Source organism: Spermophilus citellus (genome assembly GCF_964194105.1).
Source record: "Spermophilus citellus genome assembly, chromosome: 10".
Taxonomy (NCBI): domain Eukaryota; kingdom Metazoa; phylum Chordata; class Mammalia; order Rodentia; family Sciuridae; genus Spermophilus; species Spermophilus citellus.
In genome coordinates this window covers 42,512,521-42,530,321 of record NC_138197.1, presented here as the reverse complement: position 1 = coordinate 42,530,321, position 17,801 = coordinate 42,512,521, and the positions used below count along the sequence as shown (strand labels likewise).

Here is a 17,801-nt window from a genome sequence, read left to right as displayed (position 1 = left end):
GCGCTGTGAATATGTGTGTTTTGTGTTCAAACCCAATCCTTGGATTTTAGATTTTTCATGTTAGAATTCATGTTCTTTTCCATTAATTACACCATGAAGATTTACTGCAGTTCAGTCCACAGTATGCAGAGCTGCTTTTAACATTAGGAAAACAAGAGAAACCTTGTGAAGAAGTTTACACAGAAAACTGCCTAATAGGTTTTGTTTATAGACTTTAGAGTTGTTCAAACTATTAAAACTAAAATATTGCAGTAATTTTTCTCTTGTGTGACAAACCTAAATGAACATTTCACAACAGTCATTAAAGTACTACTTAAGAAATATGTATTTTAAATTGAGACTAATCAAGAGGTAGAAAGGAAAACAACTAGCTTAAATTTAATGGCATGTATAGAAGAATATTGAGATTTAAAAGTTAACCCTCTGTTGTAAAAATTGAAGTACACCTAGTTGCATTCAATAGAAAAAAAATCTACATTTATACAGATTAATGTGTTTATAGTTTATATATGCTGAATAAATTTTTATGCTTATTTACTTTATTGTAGAAATCAAATTAGGCATCACTGAGTACTAAACTCAGTGGGTAAAAATTATAAGGGGATAGGATAGGAACATAGTCTCAATTTATTATCCCTCATATGATTATAAAGACAAAAGGATATCTTTATAATAGACAAATCTGGTTAGTATACCCTTACTATGCTGATTGAATTTAATATCACTAATAATGAAGCAAACTAATGTCTTAAACCTGTTGATATAATACAATGTGAACAGCACATAACCAGACCCCAAATGTTTATTCTGAATAAAAGACTAAGAACATACTAAATAGGAAAAATCCAGAGTAAAGGTCATTCTGTAAAACAACTGGCATATACTCTTAAAAAAAAAAAAAAATCAATGTCACGATAGACAAAAAACAACAAAAAAGTGAAGGAATGCTTCTATTTTAATGAAAATGTAACAGAAGGCAACATATAGGCCTTGTTTTATTCTTAGATCCTAAAGAAGTTATAAAGGTGGTTTTATAAAAATTGGATAAATTTGTGGAATATATATGTCAAATACCATTGTGGTAATGTGACATTTCTTGGGTGTGGTAATGGTACTGTGGTTTTTGTGGAGACTATGCTGTTCATACAAGAAATATGTCTAAATATAAAGAAGTAAAGTATCATGATATTTGCCATTTACTTTCAAATTGTTTAGGGAAAAAATTGTTTTTGAAAGCTAAAGCAAATGTGCTAAAATGTGAACAACAGGTAAATCTAGATGAATGGTATATAGAGGTTCTTTATTCTATTTTACAACTTTTCCCTAGTTTTGAAATTTTATAAACAGATGGGAAAACAAAACCATTCATTAAATTCTTTATTTCATATCACTATTTCCACAGTATTGAAATATAGACTTCACACACACACAATCAATTTTTTATAGATTCATAATATGAAATGTTGATGAATGTTGAAAATTATAACAATCAGAACTTAAAAGAATCACACAAAAGACTTAAGAATTACTGTTGAATGTCTACAGCAAATATGAAGCAAGAATAAAAGGATATTAGCAGTGCTAATCTTTAAAATGGGTTTTTCCCAATTCCTACTTTCTCTGCACCTTCCCACTTACAGCCTCAGAAAATATTCATTATATACTGGAAGTATAGAATTCTTAAAAACCAATTGCATGGGAAGTACTCGATTTTCTTTACAGGTAAAATCCAGTCTTCAGCAACCTGTAGGCCATTGAAAGAGTAACTCCAAATCCAACAAAAAAAGCCAAAGCTCTATTTGGTTGGGGAAGGGGTGTCAAATACGCAATTGTGTGGTAGATCCGTGCTCCAACAAAGAGCCTGAAGTGCAGGAGAGCAGTAGAAAGGTCTGGACCACTCAGGGAATACAGCAGCCCGATTCCAACAAATGGAACAATATTTTCAAGGTCATTCAGGTGGGCTCTGTGGAAAAAAAAAAATGACTCTTAAAATTTCAAAATCAGCAGAAACATATTCATTCTTCCTGCCCTCCAAAAATTAAATGTAGATGTTAATGGATCTTTAAACTGCAAAGTAAAAGCCTTTATCTCAAACTGCTTTGCTTCCTCACTCACTTGACTTTCATTGTTATAGAATCTCATTATTTTTTTTTTAATTTTAGTGTATCTCTTTTTTATTGGTTGCTCAAAACATTACAATGATCTTGACATATCATATCTCATACATTTGATTCAAGTGGGATATGAATTCTTACTTTTACCAAGTGTACAGATTGCAGGATCACATTGGTTATACATCCACGTTTATACACACTGCCATACTAGTGTCTGATGAAGTCAATTTATAGTTTTGGGAATATAAAAATTGCATCTAGGAAAATTCACTTCATTTTTATAAATATGAAATATATATATATATATATATATATATATATATTTGCAATTCAAGATTCCTCCTACTAAAAACTCTTCTGCACAAAGGGAAAAAAAAAAAAAAAAACTTTTGGGGTATAATCTTTCCTAAGAGACTTCCTTTAATTTTTCTAGTCTTTAAAATGGTGAATGAGAAAATGCTTGCCCATTTACCTAAACTACTAGATTACAAACTTAATAGCAATAGCAACTGAATAGCAAAGACTCATCTCTTCAAATACAAATAGCACAACACATAAACAGCCTCTTAAAGATGGCCAAAACTTTAGCTACTCATATCTTTAAACCACAAAAGGAATAAGTTAATAAGCTTGCAGTATAAGACAGAATATACACAAAAGATGATAAGAAGTCAGGTGTGGTGGTGCACCCCTGTGATCCCAGAAACTTGGGAAGCTGAAGCAGGAAAATCTCAAGTTCAAGGCCAGCCTCAGCAACTTAGCAAGACCCTGTCTAAAAACTAAAAATATAGAAGGGGCTAGGAACATAAATCAGTGATAGAGCACAATCTGCAGTCCTAAAACTTTAAAATATTTTAAAAAGATAAAAGAGACTTCCTAAATTTTATCTTTATATCACCACTAAAAGAAAACAAAAAGTATAGTTTAGCCATAAGGCACCATGGGCTTTCCTGGCTAGAATTTTTAATAAAAGGCACATCTATTACTGACTTGACATTCTTTTTTTTTTTTTTTTTGACTTGACATTCTAAAAGTTCATAATCTTAAAATCTGATGCCCCCTTTTAAGCCTACAGAATGACAAACTGCTTTAGTTCCTTTTTTAAATATTTATTTTTTAGTTGTAATTGGACACAATACCTTTATTTAATTTATTTGTATATGGTGCTGAGGATCAAACCCAGGGCCTTGCCTGTGCTAGGGGAGTGCTCTACCGCTGAGTCACTGCCTTAGTTTCTAAACTGCTTTAGTTTCTAAACTAGGACTAGAGATTTTGATAGTTTGTCAGCTATTGATACATATACCAAAGTAAAAAAACATTTCTTTTATAGGGCTCTTCTACTTTGGCATGAAAGATAATTATTTACAGGCTTCTGCCACATGCCTGTAATCCCAGCAGCTATGGAGGCTGAGGCAGGAGGATGGCAAGTTCAAAGCCAGCCTCAGCAAAAGCAAGGCACTAAGCAACTCAGTGAGACCCTGTCTCTAAGTAAAATACAAAATAGGGCTGGGGATGTGGCTCAGTGGTGGGGTACCCCTGAGTTCAATCCCCAGTATGCCCTACCCCCCAAAAGATAATTCTTCCATGTTGCCTGCTCAGTGGTCATCGCTCTCCTTCCCTCCCTTCCCTTCTGTCTTCCTGAAGATCTCCAGGCTGCCTGACAAAGACAACGACAGCCTAGAAGGATGAAGAAGGCACACCTGGGAAAAGGCTGAAATAAAGAACCACCTGCCCCTGAGTAAAAGCAAAGACAGAATGAAGTGGTTTTGTCCCCTCTGGTTCCCGGAACAGTGCCAGGACCACTGAGAATCAGGCAGGAATGGGAAGGAAGGACAGAACTCCGTGGGGAAGAGCCCGCCTCGCCCGCACACCAGTGCCATTTGCTTTGTTCCTGGAATTCTCCTGCCAGACCCAGACGCCTTCACTTCCAGCCTCGGGCATGTCACGATTTTCCTTCATGATGATGTGACAGAAATTTCAACGTTGGGGAAGAAATGACAAAAGGAATACCCTTGGAAAACCATGTCTACTCCTAAGCCTCTATTAGATGGCTGTCAAATAGAACACAACGTTAAAGCAAAGAAGAAAGTCACAGGCAATAGGGGGAATACGGAAGAAGAAGGAGGAGAAAGTCAAGGACTGAGTCCTCTTGGCCTTATTGGGCCCTCCAACTTTTTCCTTCTCTCATTTCTCCTTTTCCATTCTTTTTCTCTTACATCAGTCCTCGAAAAGCTTTTCTAAATAACACTCCTCATTGTCCTAGGAAGGCCCAATACCCACAGCTGGGTAAGTATACACCTGGTGCCAACCTGCCTGCGTATACACTTACTGACACCCCTATGTAGCTCACCCCACCCTTCTCCTCTCGTCCTTTCTTTTGTCCTTCCCAGAGTGGCAGCCTTCTCCATCTAGCCTTATTTACAGACAGCAGCTAGAATCTGTTACCAGGTAGACATCAGTTTGCCCAAGCAACCATTCTTACCCGGGTCTACTCTCCACGGCCCCATGAGTGCATGTTCTCAGTTTTCCTTCTCTTTGGACAGATGCCCCTTGGCACACACCTGCCCTGTGATGGACGACCACCAGCTCTGTGCTCAAGAGACCATGGTCACGCATTTCCTCAGATCAGAATAACTTGGATCATGGCATCTACCTGACCTGGACTAGAGTTGCTACCTGCATTTAAAAACTGTCGAAGGTCGGCCAACTACAAAAGGAGCTGTAACCATACTCCCTGCCTACCCCGTCTTTAGTCTTCACCAAACCTCTCAGACTTAGCATACAGCAGTATGTCCAAACTCCCACAAAGAAATTTCCTCAAATTGTTCTAAATCATATTTTTCAGGTTACTCCTTCATAAAATATTCCTAAGTCCATAATATTCTCTATTATAGACATGTTGATCTTATTTTCATGGGGAACATTATAAACCTCTGAAGAGGAACACTAGCAGGAAACATAGTTTGGGGAAGGAAATGTTTTTAGTGGTTTTTTTTTTTTATTTTGTTTTGTGTTTGTTCGTTTGTGGTACCACAGGTTCAACCAGAATTGTTTAACCACTGAGCCACATCTCCATCCCTTTTTTAATTATTATTTTTTCTTTTGAAACAGGGCCTTGTTTAGCTACTAAGGTTGGCCTTGAACTTGTGATCCTCCTGTCTCAGCTTCCCACCATGCCTGGCCAGGAACCTAGTCTTAAAGCTCCTTGACAGGATCCCAAAAGAAGATATAGCAGTGATATATACACAAGGCTCTCTCAATTAATGCTTTGTTCATACACTGGGACCACATGAGGGATCACACAGTTCAACCTCCAGCTCACATTTCAATCTCTCTCTCTCTCTTTTTTTTTTTTTTTTTTAAGTATTGGGGATTGAATCCAGGGGCACTTAACCACCGTGCCACATCCCCAGCGCTTTTACTATATTTTATTTAGAGGAAGAGTCCCGCTAAATTGCAGAGACTGGCTTTGAACTTGCATTCCTCCTGCCTCAGCCTCCAGAGCTATTGGGATTATAGGCATATGCCACCACGCCCAGCCCCACATTTCAATCTCTTGACAGAATCCCCAACAAGTATCACTGAGGATCCATTGAACCCTCCCAGTAAATGGGAATAACCTTTGAAGGTGGGATGGTAGTATGTCGTCAATGTCTCTGCTTTCCCTAAACCCAAGTTCTTTTGAATGACTAGTTTTGTGTGCCCCATTTGCCTTTCAACTTTCACTTATCTTGTGGTAGTGAATGTACATAGTCTGGAATTCTTCCTAGAATAAGTGAAACAGTATTAAATAGATGATTTCCTAATCATCAGTGATTCTGTCTGCCTACAGCTCAAAACAACTGACTTTGAGCCACAAACCTTGATATTTCAACATACATTACTCTGTTTTTAACTAATTGATCTGTATGTGTATATATATTTATTTTTTCAATATCACATTCCTTAAAGCTTACCTTTAACTTCATTTGTGCCCCTCGTGGGTCCCTAACATTGAAATATGCAGATATGCTAATAGTGTTGAATTCATAATTGTGTTATAATTGTGTAATGATGGAGAGAGGGGGGAAAATCTAGGTTAAATGGAAAAAGGAGATTCTTGAAACTCCTTCTCTGAAAACTATATCCAAAAGTGTATTGTTATTGGAAATTTTTTTTGAGAAAGCCAATAAATTCTGAAAAACTAGAACAGGCAACTAGCACCCTATTCTGCCAGATACCCTCCTCTTGCCACATTGTAAGGTCAGTGTCTGATCACCAGGGGGCGCAGTGCACACAGTTGCTGCACCTCAGGGACAACCCTTTTCAGAACCAGGTCAATTGCAACCTGACTGGAGATCAGCTTAGATTATGGCTTTCACTTTCAGAGGTACAATCCTGTGGGCACAGGGGTTGAGGATGAGAAGTAGGAAATGATAGTAGGAAAAAAATCTAAATTCTCCCCAATAAAATACATTTTATTGTTAAAACTTTCATATATGAAATTTGGATCTTCCTTTCAATCTTCCTAATACCACTGAGGGTCCTAGCACTTTCTGGTCCTGCTGTCAAAGGTAAACACAAAAAAGGATGACATATATTTTAAACCACTATGTCTAATGGCTTTGAGAAATCTATGACAGTGAGTGGCACTCACCTTTTCTAATCTTAATTCTTTTCCTTTGATATTGTTTGAGATCCTCACATTGATTCTGTCTTGAAACTATTTTGGATCCACACTCTCTACACAATCCATTTTCAAGATTGACTAATTGACTAACTCAGGAGCTGCTGAATTAACCAGTGTATAATTAAAAGAAACAGAAGTGAACATTTTGTCCTAAATCTCTAGCACAGGCTTTCTGTTAGGAGAGGGAAAAAAAAAAAAAAAAAAACTTGCTTGATAAAAAGCTTGGAGATAAAACTGTTTTGCATAAATAAAAAAGTAAATTTAATTTTAGTACAGGAAAGGCAAAAAGTATATGGGGCCAGAGAAAATGCTGGATGCTACTTGGGGTACAAGAAGGTGTGGTGCAAATTCTCCCTGAGGACTCTATAGGACACTGTCAGACACGGAACTCTTAATACACAATGCTTAGGTTGCCACACAGTAACCTCCTCTGTACTTCAATTTAGTTAAATCCACTTTTATACACATTTTTTTAAGCTGATTTGTCAAGGGAATTGAGAGAAAGACTGAGGTTACACCCAGTGTTAACAAAATGCAGAATGCAGAAGCATGCATAAATGCATGAACCCAGAGCCTGAGTTAATCTTGAGGCCATACGCCATGCACCATGAGAGAATCTGCAGAAATCTTGAGATGGGCTTCAGGCTTTCACCAGGAATCAAAAAAGGAATAATGCCAATATGATCTAGACACTTCAGCTGGTACTCATTTCTCTGAAGAGTATCAACTTCCATATTTCAAACCTTATGCAAAAACACCTTTATATGGGTTGAGTCTCGTCTCTGGAGAAAGATGACAAAACTGCAAGAATTCACTGTCTCCATTTTACCTTCTACCTGCCATTACTGCTATACAGAGCACAGTTATTAATCCCAACAAAGTCAGGTGTTTTACCTTATGTACACACATGACTATATAACCTGTGTGATTCTACATCATGTATAAGCAGAAGAATGAGAAATTATACTCCATCTATGTATAATGTGTCAAAGTGCATTCTACTGTCATGTATAGCTAATTAGAATAAATAAAAAGTCCATACAAAAGTGCAACTAAATTGGTAATATGTGCAATAACAGTTATATTCAGAGATGTTGAGATCTCTACTTTTCTGTAGTTATACTGAGTGGATGACTTTTTTTTTCCTTTTCTCCAAGGCCCAAACAACTTCACTGAGCTCCTTGACCAAAATTCTTTGAGTACATAATTTCCAGAGACACTGGTTTACCTTCGTACACGTTCCACCCTGTCATCTGTTCGAAGATATTTCTTGGCATTCTCTCCTTTGCCAAAGCTCTCACAGTCTTCTGGGTTGGCAAACACCTATTCCAAACGCCAAGGGGGGAAAAAAAACTTATTGCAAACACCAAACAGCTTGAGGGTATTCTACCTAAGTTATCTGTATTTTAATGTCAGAAATGCAGGCCTCTAGGTTGGTCCCTAAGCAAAGAAATTTCAGAGCAATAAATCAGACAGGAGCATCCACAGTTCATTCACAGTTTAAACCTGAATCTTTATTAACAATACAAATTATTTTTTTAAATATTTATTTTTTAGTTGTAGTTGGACATAATACCTCTCTTCTTATTTATTTATATGTGGTACTGAGGATCGAACCCAGGGCCTTGCATGTGCTAGGCAAGCGCTCTACCGCTGAGCCACAATCCCAACCCACAAATTATTTCTAAAAGCAGCATAAATGTGAACTTAAATAAAAACTAGAATATAAAAATAGTGAGAAGGAAGGAAAAAATAGAAAGAGGCATAAGTCTGAGTCAGCACTAATTATTATTATTACTATGGTGCCCTAGCATTTTTTTCACAATGACGGTGTGGACACACCCTCCCTCGAGTATTTTAGCATTTCCAAGGAACCAGCTAGTCTGAAGGTAATACATTTAATTACCAAAGATGTTAGAAAAAAGGCAAGAAGCATAAGAAAGTGAGGGATGGGAAAGGTATTTTGTACTTTGATAGGATAGGTATGCTTCTTCTCTTGAGCCAGATAAAACCCTGGGTCAAATAATATTAAATTTAAGAAGCTGAATTGCTTCCTAGGAAGAACAAGTTAACATTTGAGGGCATGGCATGTGTTCATGTATTGCTTCCTCTGATTATTATGCTCTTTGAAATGATTTCCCCATCCCTTGAAACTTGAAAGATACATTTTAAAAATATTTAAGTCTGTCCCAATGTTTAATAATTTATAATAAGAAAAAAAAACTATAAAATTAGTTCTAATTTAAGCTTGAAAAACATCTCATAAATGTTATAACTTTTTCTTAATATGATAAGAGCTTGCATTCTAGATAAAAGTATGGAGGAGAATTGATAGGCAGGGTTGTGATACAGTATCAACAGCTCTTGCAGACGGGCCTGTTGGCCTTGTTCATCACAGTATCCTCTAAATAAATGCCTGGCTATGAGATATTTGACATGTTCATTTTAAATAAAGAAATTAATATATTACAATGAAAGAGTATGAGATCTGGATTTAAACTATCTGAATTTGAATCTCAGCCTTGTCCTCTACTGTTATGCCACTGTGGGGCTCCTCCTGCTATGGACTGAATGTGTCCTTACAAAACGTATATATTTGAGCCTAATCCCCAGTGTGAAGGTATCTGGAGGTGGAGACTTTTGAGAGGTGATTAGATCATATGTGTGGAACCCTCAGGGATGGGATTAGTGCCCTTTTAAAGAGACCCGGCAGAACTTGTTTCTTTCTTTCTCTATTCACCCCAAGTAAGGATGCAAGGAGAACATGGCCCTGTATACATCAGGAATCCAGCCCTCACCAAGCACTGGATCTACTGACATCTTGATCTAGGACTTGCCAACCGCAGAAACTGTGTGGAACAAATATCTGCTGTTTAAGCCATCCAGTCCAAGATATCCTGTAAAGGCAGCTCAAGATGAATCTGACAGCTACTGACCTTAACCTCTGTGTCTTTCAGTTACTTTATAAAATGGGGACCAACCTGAACTTCACCTGACTATGCTAACAATAACATAATGGTGCCTGCCACTCCACAAATTCAAATTCCCTTCTTCTTTTAAGACCAGGAGGATTTCCCTGCTTCTACTTTGTTTCCAGAGGACAATTGAACCCTATCACAGAATTAAATATGTGGGAATGTTCTCCAGATATCAACCCCACATCTCCAACACCTCAGAGAGGGCCAGGACCTCTAGACAGGAGCAAGACTCTACAGGACAAAACCTCAGGACAGGAACCTAAGAGAGAAACAGGAGGCTTCCAGAAAGAAGATGTTTAATAGGCACAGGGATAGCACCAATGAAAATTTTACACTTTATCCAGCAGCCCTCTGCTCCTCTCACTTGGTCATAGGCCTGCTTGAACATGGGATGTGTACTTCAAAATCTTTCTGTCACCTTGACCATGCCTCTTGACTTTTTAAAATTCACTCTTACAATACTGGGTAGAAATACTATTAACTTAAGCCAGAAGTACACAAAATTCAATGGTTAGCAAATTCCAGTCATAAGAGCCCACTCTGGGAAGAAGAACTTTAATTCTTAGCCTTTTTTTTTTCTTTTATTCTATATTTTTCATCTCTCCCCACTCTCACCCCAAAAGTTATACTCTAAATCTATAATAGAACTGAAAACACTAGTCCAAAAAATGTCTTACCTTTCTCGTTAGTCTATAGAATGCAGTTGCAGGACTCATAAGCATCATTTTTGAAAGGATAATCGTTGTATAGGAGGCAAAAGCCATGAATACTTCATTTTCCAGTAGCTGTGTGAGATCAGCCATTTTTCAATTTTGCTCTGGAATTTTCAAAAGATTTCAGACAAGAAGGAAAAAACAGACATAAATATGCAAAATAACTTCATGATCACTAGGTGTACTTGCAGCATTGACCACATTGTTCTTAAAAATATCTGGGAGCCATTTAAAAAAAAACTGATCATTAAGTTTCAAATTTTTCAATATAAACAGTAGTATATTTTCTCAAGTTCTATGTCATTAAGCCTAAAGATTAAAAATACTAAATAAAAATTTGTGGGTATTACAAGCAAAAACAAATAGCCAAAATGCCCTAAAAATGGACCACAACCATATATTTGCATCAAGATGGACCACAGATTGAATGCAAAAGACCAAAGGCCATGGACTGATCTCTTTGGAAATACCCAACCATATACACAGCAGTACCACTGATATTGTATTGGGATGCCTAAGTTCTAAAAGTATGTCCTGCTTTAGAAACCCACCTTACTCCTTTGTGTCATTTCAGGAGTGTTCAAGATCTTAGGTGCCATGATTTGAATTCCAGGCCCATGATGTGTCTATTAACCTTGCTTGAGGAATTTAGCCTCTCTGAGGATAAATGTCTTCATTTATAAGACAGGAATAGTAATAGCTCCTAACATTGACTTGTTGCAAGATTTAATTAAGAAAACATGCAGAAAAATACTTAGCACAGCAGCTGGCCCATAGAAAACCCTCGATAAAGTTTATGATATCCTTAACCTAGCATCATTTTGATCATCATGATCATGGTCATCATTAACACCCACACAGGTGAAGAAAGAGAAGCAAGACAACAGAGGCATCCAAATAACAGGCTTGCAAACACACACTTAGGAATTGGCATGCATGGTACTTTAAAAGAAAGAAGGATGAGCTTTATATGTCTCTTCAGGTCATTTCACCTTCCATATTTACAGCATCTAAATGCTGTCAAGGATAAAGTGAATGAAACTGAGAGTGAACTGGAACTATAATTGGGTCAGGAGGAAAAGTGAGGCACACTAGTGATACTGAAGTCAAAGTGGATAGGAATTTAGGATAATGCTTAAATTTAAATCACAGCCTTATCTTGTGGCCATTCCTTGTAACGTCCTCTTGTTTCATCATGAGCTCTGCTATCTGCTTCTATCTCTTCCATATAAACACCTATCTTTTCTCCTAACCCACTTAGACCCTATATAATTTGTTTAGACTGCAGTGCTCTCTTCTCAATGATGTCCTTTCCTGCCCTTAAATCTCAAACCTTGTTAGACTGACATCTATCCAATTCTGATCATTCTATCCATTTACAAATAATCTACAAATCCACATATGTATTTCTATATTTTGTTACTGGTCATGTAGTTGTTCATGAGTTGCTGTTGAATTGTGATATAAATCACATCCATAAACATACATTTTTAATTTCCCAAGAATGTGCTATGTGTCCAATTATACCACATACTCTAGGTGCAGTACCTTACAAAATCTTTTTAACTATAATACTGTAACCTTCATAAATACATCCATTTCACACATAAAGAAAATGGGAATTAGGGATGTTAAGCAGCCAAGAAAAACAAACCCAGGTCTCTGACCTGACATCCTGTATGCTAACACATTGCACCAACTCCTTCAAGAGACCTGCTTAATTTAGCTTTTGGTTGCTTAATTCTGTTTAATTCTGATTCGACCAAAATTGGATTCCCACTGTGGCTGGCACAGCTAGGTACCCCTTGCATATGTTTTTTGCTTTCCTCTTCCTGTTATGCTATGTAGGAGGTATTATCATTCCCATTTTGCAGATAAAGAAACCAAAGCTTCCTATGTATATTATAATTTTTATTTCCTTAGACTAAAAATGTACTCCGTAAATTTAGGCAAACAGAATCTACCTACAGCCAGGCACACACCTATAATCCCAGTAAGCAAAGAGGCTAAGGCAGGAGGATCACAAGTTCAAAGCCATCCTGGGCAACTTAGTGAGTTCCTAAGCAAATTAGTGAGATTCTGTCTCAAATTTTTAAAAACTGTTTAAAAAAAGGGGAGGGGTGATGCTGGGAATATAGCTCAGTGGATGAAATTCCCAGTACAGAAAAAAGAGAAAGAGGGAAAGAGAGATTGATTACATACAGTTGTCCCTCAGTGTCCTGTGGTTCCAGAATCCCCGAACAACCCACTGTAGAAACCCAAATCTGTGGTGCTCAAGTGCTCAATATAAAATGGGCTCGTACCTACATATAACCTGTGTACATTCTCCCACACACCCTCCCTTACTTTAAATCATCTCTAGATGGCTTGTAATACCTAACACAAAGTAAACACTAGGCAAACAGCAGTTATACCATATTATCTAGGGAAAAGTTACAAGGGACAAAGACTGTATGTGTTTAATACGGACACGATTTTTTTCCCTAATAATTTCAATCCACAGTCGGCTAGAACCTACAGGTATGGAGGATCAAAGGTAATCTAGATATTAAAAAAGAAAAAACAAATCCTACATGATAGTAAATTAATCCACCTCTATGAGTTTATAGTCTTGAAAGCACAGTATGTTAGGTTAGTTCTCAGTGCCCAATAATACTTTTTAAAACACGTAAAATACGTGTTCTAGTATGGGAGGGGTGACAATCAAAGATCCTTCAGGGCTCCTGTAAAGTTAATTTGCCTAATAAAGGATCCCTAAGGCCTATTACTCTGGACAGAGATCTGAAGAAATACAGCAGGGACCTTAACTATTTAAAAATTAGGAAGTTAAAGTAGGAAATGTTGCCACTTAATAATTTTTAAACAGTCTCTGCTGTTTTCCCCATAATGCAATGTATTAAGGAATGGAACAGAAGTCCAAGAAACTTCTTTTCTCTGTAGTAAAATTCAGCATTAAAAGAGCAGAGGAAAAAGCGGAGGCCTTCTGGAACCCTTAGCAGGAGAAATACACAAAAGATGTCAACAGCTGGGGCAAAGGAAATAGGAAGTCTTTTCTTCATATGTGAGCCACACACAGAAAGCACACCTCACACAGTAAGCGTTTCTCAATTACCAAGAATGCAGCAGAACTCCTCCAGCCTGAATTTGTGGGAGATGGGCCAACATCGAGCCTGTGATACCACACTGTACGGCTTCATGAACTAACTTTCCCACACAATACCTTCCACATCCCAGGTACTGAGTAATAAAGGCAAGAACATTAAGCAATTAGAGTCCCTGAATGCATGGATTACAGGGATGTTGATCTAGACTTGGTTTTGATTTTTTTTTTTTCCAAAGCCAATTTGTTAACAAATTGTCAGGAGCCAGTGGCCCAAACTGTCATGGCTAGGCACTGCAGTGAAAACAAAATTATGAAAGCTTTCTCCCAAGAAGAGTCTCCAAGAGGGCAGAGAGGAGTAAAGTAGTGGTAAAAACTAAGAGGGTAAAGTGTAGCCAAGTTTGCAGTGGTGCATGCCTATAATCCCAGCTACTCAGGAGGCTGAGGAAAGAAGATGGCAAGTTTGAGGCCAGTGTGGAAAATTTAGTAAGATCCTGTCTCAAAATAAAAATAGTTGTGGGAATGTAGCTCAGTGGTAGCACACCCATAGATTCAATCCCTGGCCCAAAAAAGGGGGCAGGGGTAAAGTGTTAGGTGATTTGAATATTCTAACACACACAACAGGTGGGATGAAGAAAAAAGATAACTATGTGGCTATGCTGCTGATTACCAGTTCTAGAATTTTCTGAAGGGATTATGACGGCTACAGATTCAGCCTCCCATGAGTTTCATGCAAAAGAGATCTCAAAAATAATCTAGAAAAGTAAGCAGAGAAAAAACAGAACAAATTATATAAAATAAATGTTACAGATGATGAATCATATTGTACAGTGGTTTACTTGTTTTATTATACATTCATTGGCTGGCATCATAGTGAATATCTGCCCAGAAACCAGCTCCCAGTCCCCTGGTGTGGAGGTGAATGTTCTTTAAGAGGACAAGGGATCAGATGATGCACACATACAAACTCTAGAGGTAAAGTGGAGTCCTGGCAGATCTCAACACTGCCACTTATTACTTGCAAGTTAACTTTTCTAGGGCCTACTCACCTTTCCTGAAAAAAAAAAACAAGGTAAATGATAAATAAACCTTGCAGGGTTCTTATGAATACTGCTTTTAGTGAAAAGTGTCTTCAAAAGCACTGAGACCTGGCTAAGGGCTATAAGAGTGTTCGCTAAATAAAGAAGCTCCTACTTTGACACTGTTCTAGACACTGAGGATACAATTTGTTTCTAAAAAGCTATGGCATACTTTTTATTTCACTTGATCTCAAAAATCCTAAAAGGGTGAATAATATTTTCTACCTTTGATATATAAAACTGAGGGCCAGAGGCATTAAATGAGTACCCAGACCCAAATTCATAGAGAAGTAACCAATATCAGGGCCCAGTTTCCTCAACCATATAATTCATGGGCTATCTACCATCTAAGCTAAGAATGCTAGAATGTTCTGGTTTTCTGGAGGCTGTTTTCCCAGTCAATCGCATTCCCATTTGGTTTTCCTTTCCCCCAGTATCTATCACAGAACCTTTTTCAAACTCTTAAGTTGAAGAACATTCCCTTTCCCTTAATAGGCTCTTGGCCCAAAAGAGCAAAGTTCTTTTCTTCGCAGGATTACTTGGCTTCTCTAAATCAACATTGTGCAACACAGAAAATGTGGGCACAGAGCCACCAGACCATGACTCTTCAATTTTGTACTTTCTGAAACTAACAAACACAACAGGTAGGACAAGGGGAAAAGACAGGTAAGTGGCTATGCTGCTGTATATCAGTTCTAGAATTTTCAGAAGGAACTGTGGTGGCTGCAGACTGAGCCTCCTATGAGGTCTCAGGCAAAGGAAGTCTCAGAGGCCAAATACTGATCGTTTGGGGGGGGGGAGGATAAAGGGGAGAATATGGTGGGGTAAAGCATTCTTAGAGGACAGTGCTGATTTCCCTTTCCAGTCTCAAGGATTAATAAGCTCTACTCCAAAATAAATCCTTAGAAAAATCTTACTTGTCTGCACAAAGAGTAATAATATTCAAATATGGATCAATTTATCATGTTTTAAAATATGAATAAGATGGACAGAGCATATAAGTCCTTTTTATATATAAGCTTATTTTAAAACAACAAAGTGCAATACCACCTTAACTCCCAGAAGAGCATGCAAAAAAGGTGGGTCCAGCTGGGGGTTCACAGTGGACCAGGGCCTGGGAACTCTATTAGACTGTCAGCTATTCCTACAAATTGATCAACACCCCCATGCTACTCACGAACAGAGAAAGCAGGATGAGGAAAATTGGGGGAAATGATCAGACTGCAAAGAGGCCCTGTGACTAATAGCGGAAAGCAGAGACACTTAGAAGGCTTGTATGCACCTTCTCTCCACCTCCCCAGTCCAGGGTTAGCAGTATCTGAGGCCTTATGGAAAAGAATCCTTTTCTTTTTTACTTCTTGAATTAATGGCTTCTTCCTTCGGATTTTGGGTGGGGTAGAGGGGATGCACACATTAGAATCTGCCAAGGGGGTTTCACCCTCAGCTGTCCAGTCATCTGACTCTAATAACATCACAAAACAATACAACACTCTCATTCAAGTGCTCTTGCATTATCTAACATCATTACCACCACTGTTATTTTTAAAACTTACTAATGTTTCTCTTGCCTATCAAAATTAATAGAGAAGTACGAATTCTGTCCCTCTTTAGGTACCAAGGCCTTTCGTCCAATCAGAGCCGGCACAACCCCAGAGTTGAAGTTTCTCAACAGCGATTTCCTGTGTTGCTAAAGCTTGCAAATACTCACAACTCTCCCAAAGATCACGGGACCCTTTCAAAGGAAATACTACCTTGGCTTGGAAATTTAAAAAAAAATGAGGAAATCATCCTTTAAACATGAAAGATTCATCCTCCCAAGTTTCACTCTCGGAGTTTGAGAAAGTGTAAAAACTTAACCAACTTAGGAACAACAGAAACGCAATTCCCTTTCAGAAGTGATCCGACTGCAGGGAGTTAAGCAGAGCAAAGAACTTCCAGGCTGGCCGAGACCCCTGCCAACTCCCGATCCCCTTCCGAGGCCACCCTGCTGGCGCCCTCCCGCAGCATCCCTTCCCAGCACGTACGGCGAGTCCGCGAAGGTGGAGGTCTGCAAGGCTCTGCAGGCAACAGGGCGCCCGGGCACTGCGCTGAGGAGCGTGCGAGGGCGGGACGCATGCGCTGCCCCCTCTCTGGCTAATTTCCTATGAATTAATTAGCTCCTGGCCTTAGAGCCGGGCCTTGCCAAACCCCGCCCCCAAGTCGCCTGATGCCTCCGTCCCCACAAAACCACAGATCCGCCCTTTCCGTTCTTTGAACCTTTACGTTTGGCACCAGTGGAAGCTCTACTTAACCCTTTGCGGTGCGGAGGGGTCATCGGGGATTGGGAAGGAACTTATCATCTCACACCCTTCACGACTGGCGGAGGGGAGGGTAAGGGAGGCTGTCCATTTTTATTTTGCTGAAAACAACTTAAAAGATCTTAATGTTGGATTTTTGAAAGCTTTAAAAAAGACTTTACAGAAAATTAAAATCTTAGGGGCGGATGAAGCTGATAAGAAGTCATTGCCAAATTTTCTTCTCTTGAACTTCATCTTCCCTGCACCTGTGGCAAGACTTCCTTAAAAGGCTAGTCCCAGAAGAAAGTATCTTTAGTGAAGATCGCTAGCAGCATTCCAAGTCACCAAACCACGTGTTTTGTCACTGTGTCCCCCACCTTCAGGGTCCAAAGTAGAATGGGAGGAGATGATACTGGACCAGTTCATTACATCATCACCTTGGTGTGTTTTTACAAGGACATTTAAGGAAGTATTTTAGGAAGGCATGATTACTATCAAAATTGAGATTAGGGATATTCTAACCTATCTCTCCACAATCCCCTCAATAACATTTATGGATTTGTTTTCCATGAGTTTATCTGAAGAGTTTTGAGGATTTATGTTTTGCATCTATATTGTTCTTCTCACAGTGATACATTTCACATGCTCACCACATATTGCTGTGTGTACTTCTTTTTTTACCCCTTTTATTTTTGGAGATACCTCCAGGACTAAGTTTCTAGGATTTAATGAGCAAATCCATGTTCTACCAAAAAAGGAATTCAGAACTACCAGTTTACTGTAGAAAACAGAAATTAATCACAGGCAGTCCTGAGAACTATTTCTATGGAAGCAGAATAAGTAGGAGCACTTTAGCATCAGAAGACCCAAGT

At 38.4% G+C, this 17,801-nt stretch overlaps 1 protein-coding gene across 1 annotated transcript; it reads right to left on the bottom strand.

Annotated features, from left to right (window-relative positions):
* Positions 1–1,361: 1,361 nt before the first annotated feature.
* Positions 1,362–16,813, bottom strand: MGST1 (microsomal glutathione S-transferase 1). Its single transcript, XM_081311592.1, has 4 exons — positions 16,678–16,813; positions 10,439–10,578; positions 8,012–8,106; positions 1,362–1,963 (listed from the first exon to the last, which is right to left on the bottom strand). The coding sequence occupies exons 2-4, from the start codon at positions 10,562–10,564 to the stop codon at positions 1,717–1,719; spliced, it is 468 nt and encodes a 155-aa protein (XP_081167718.1). The 5' UTR covers positions 10,565–10,578; positions 16,678–16,813; the 3' UTR covers positions 1,362–1,716.
* Between the last annotated feature and the right edge of the window lie 988 nt (positions 16,814–17,801).

Excerpts from the sequence above, each read along its gene's own strand:
- MGST1 (XM_081311592.1), bottom strand. The coding sequence starts at position 10,564 with ATGGCTGATCTCACACAGCTACTGGAAAATGAAGTATTCATGGCTTTT. Across the intron at positions 8,107-10,438 it reads TCTATAGACTAACGAGAAAG|GTGTTTGCCAACCCAGAAGA; the intron begins GTAAGACATTTT and ends CGTTTGGAATAG. Across the intron at positions 1,964-8,011 it reads AGGGTGGAACGTGTACGAAG|AGCCCACCTGAATGACCTTG; the intron begins GTAAACCAGTGT and ends TTTTTTCCACAG.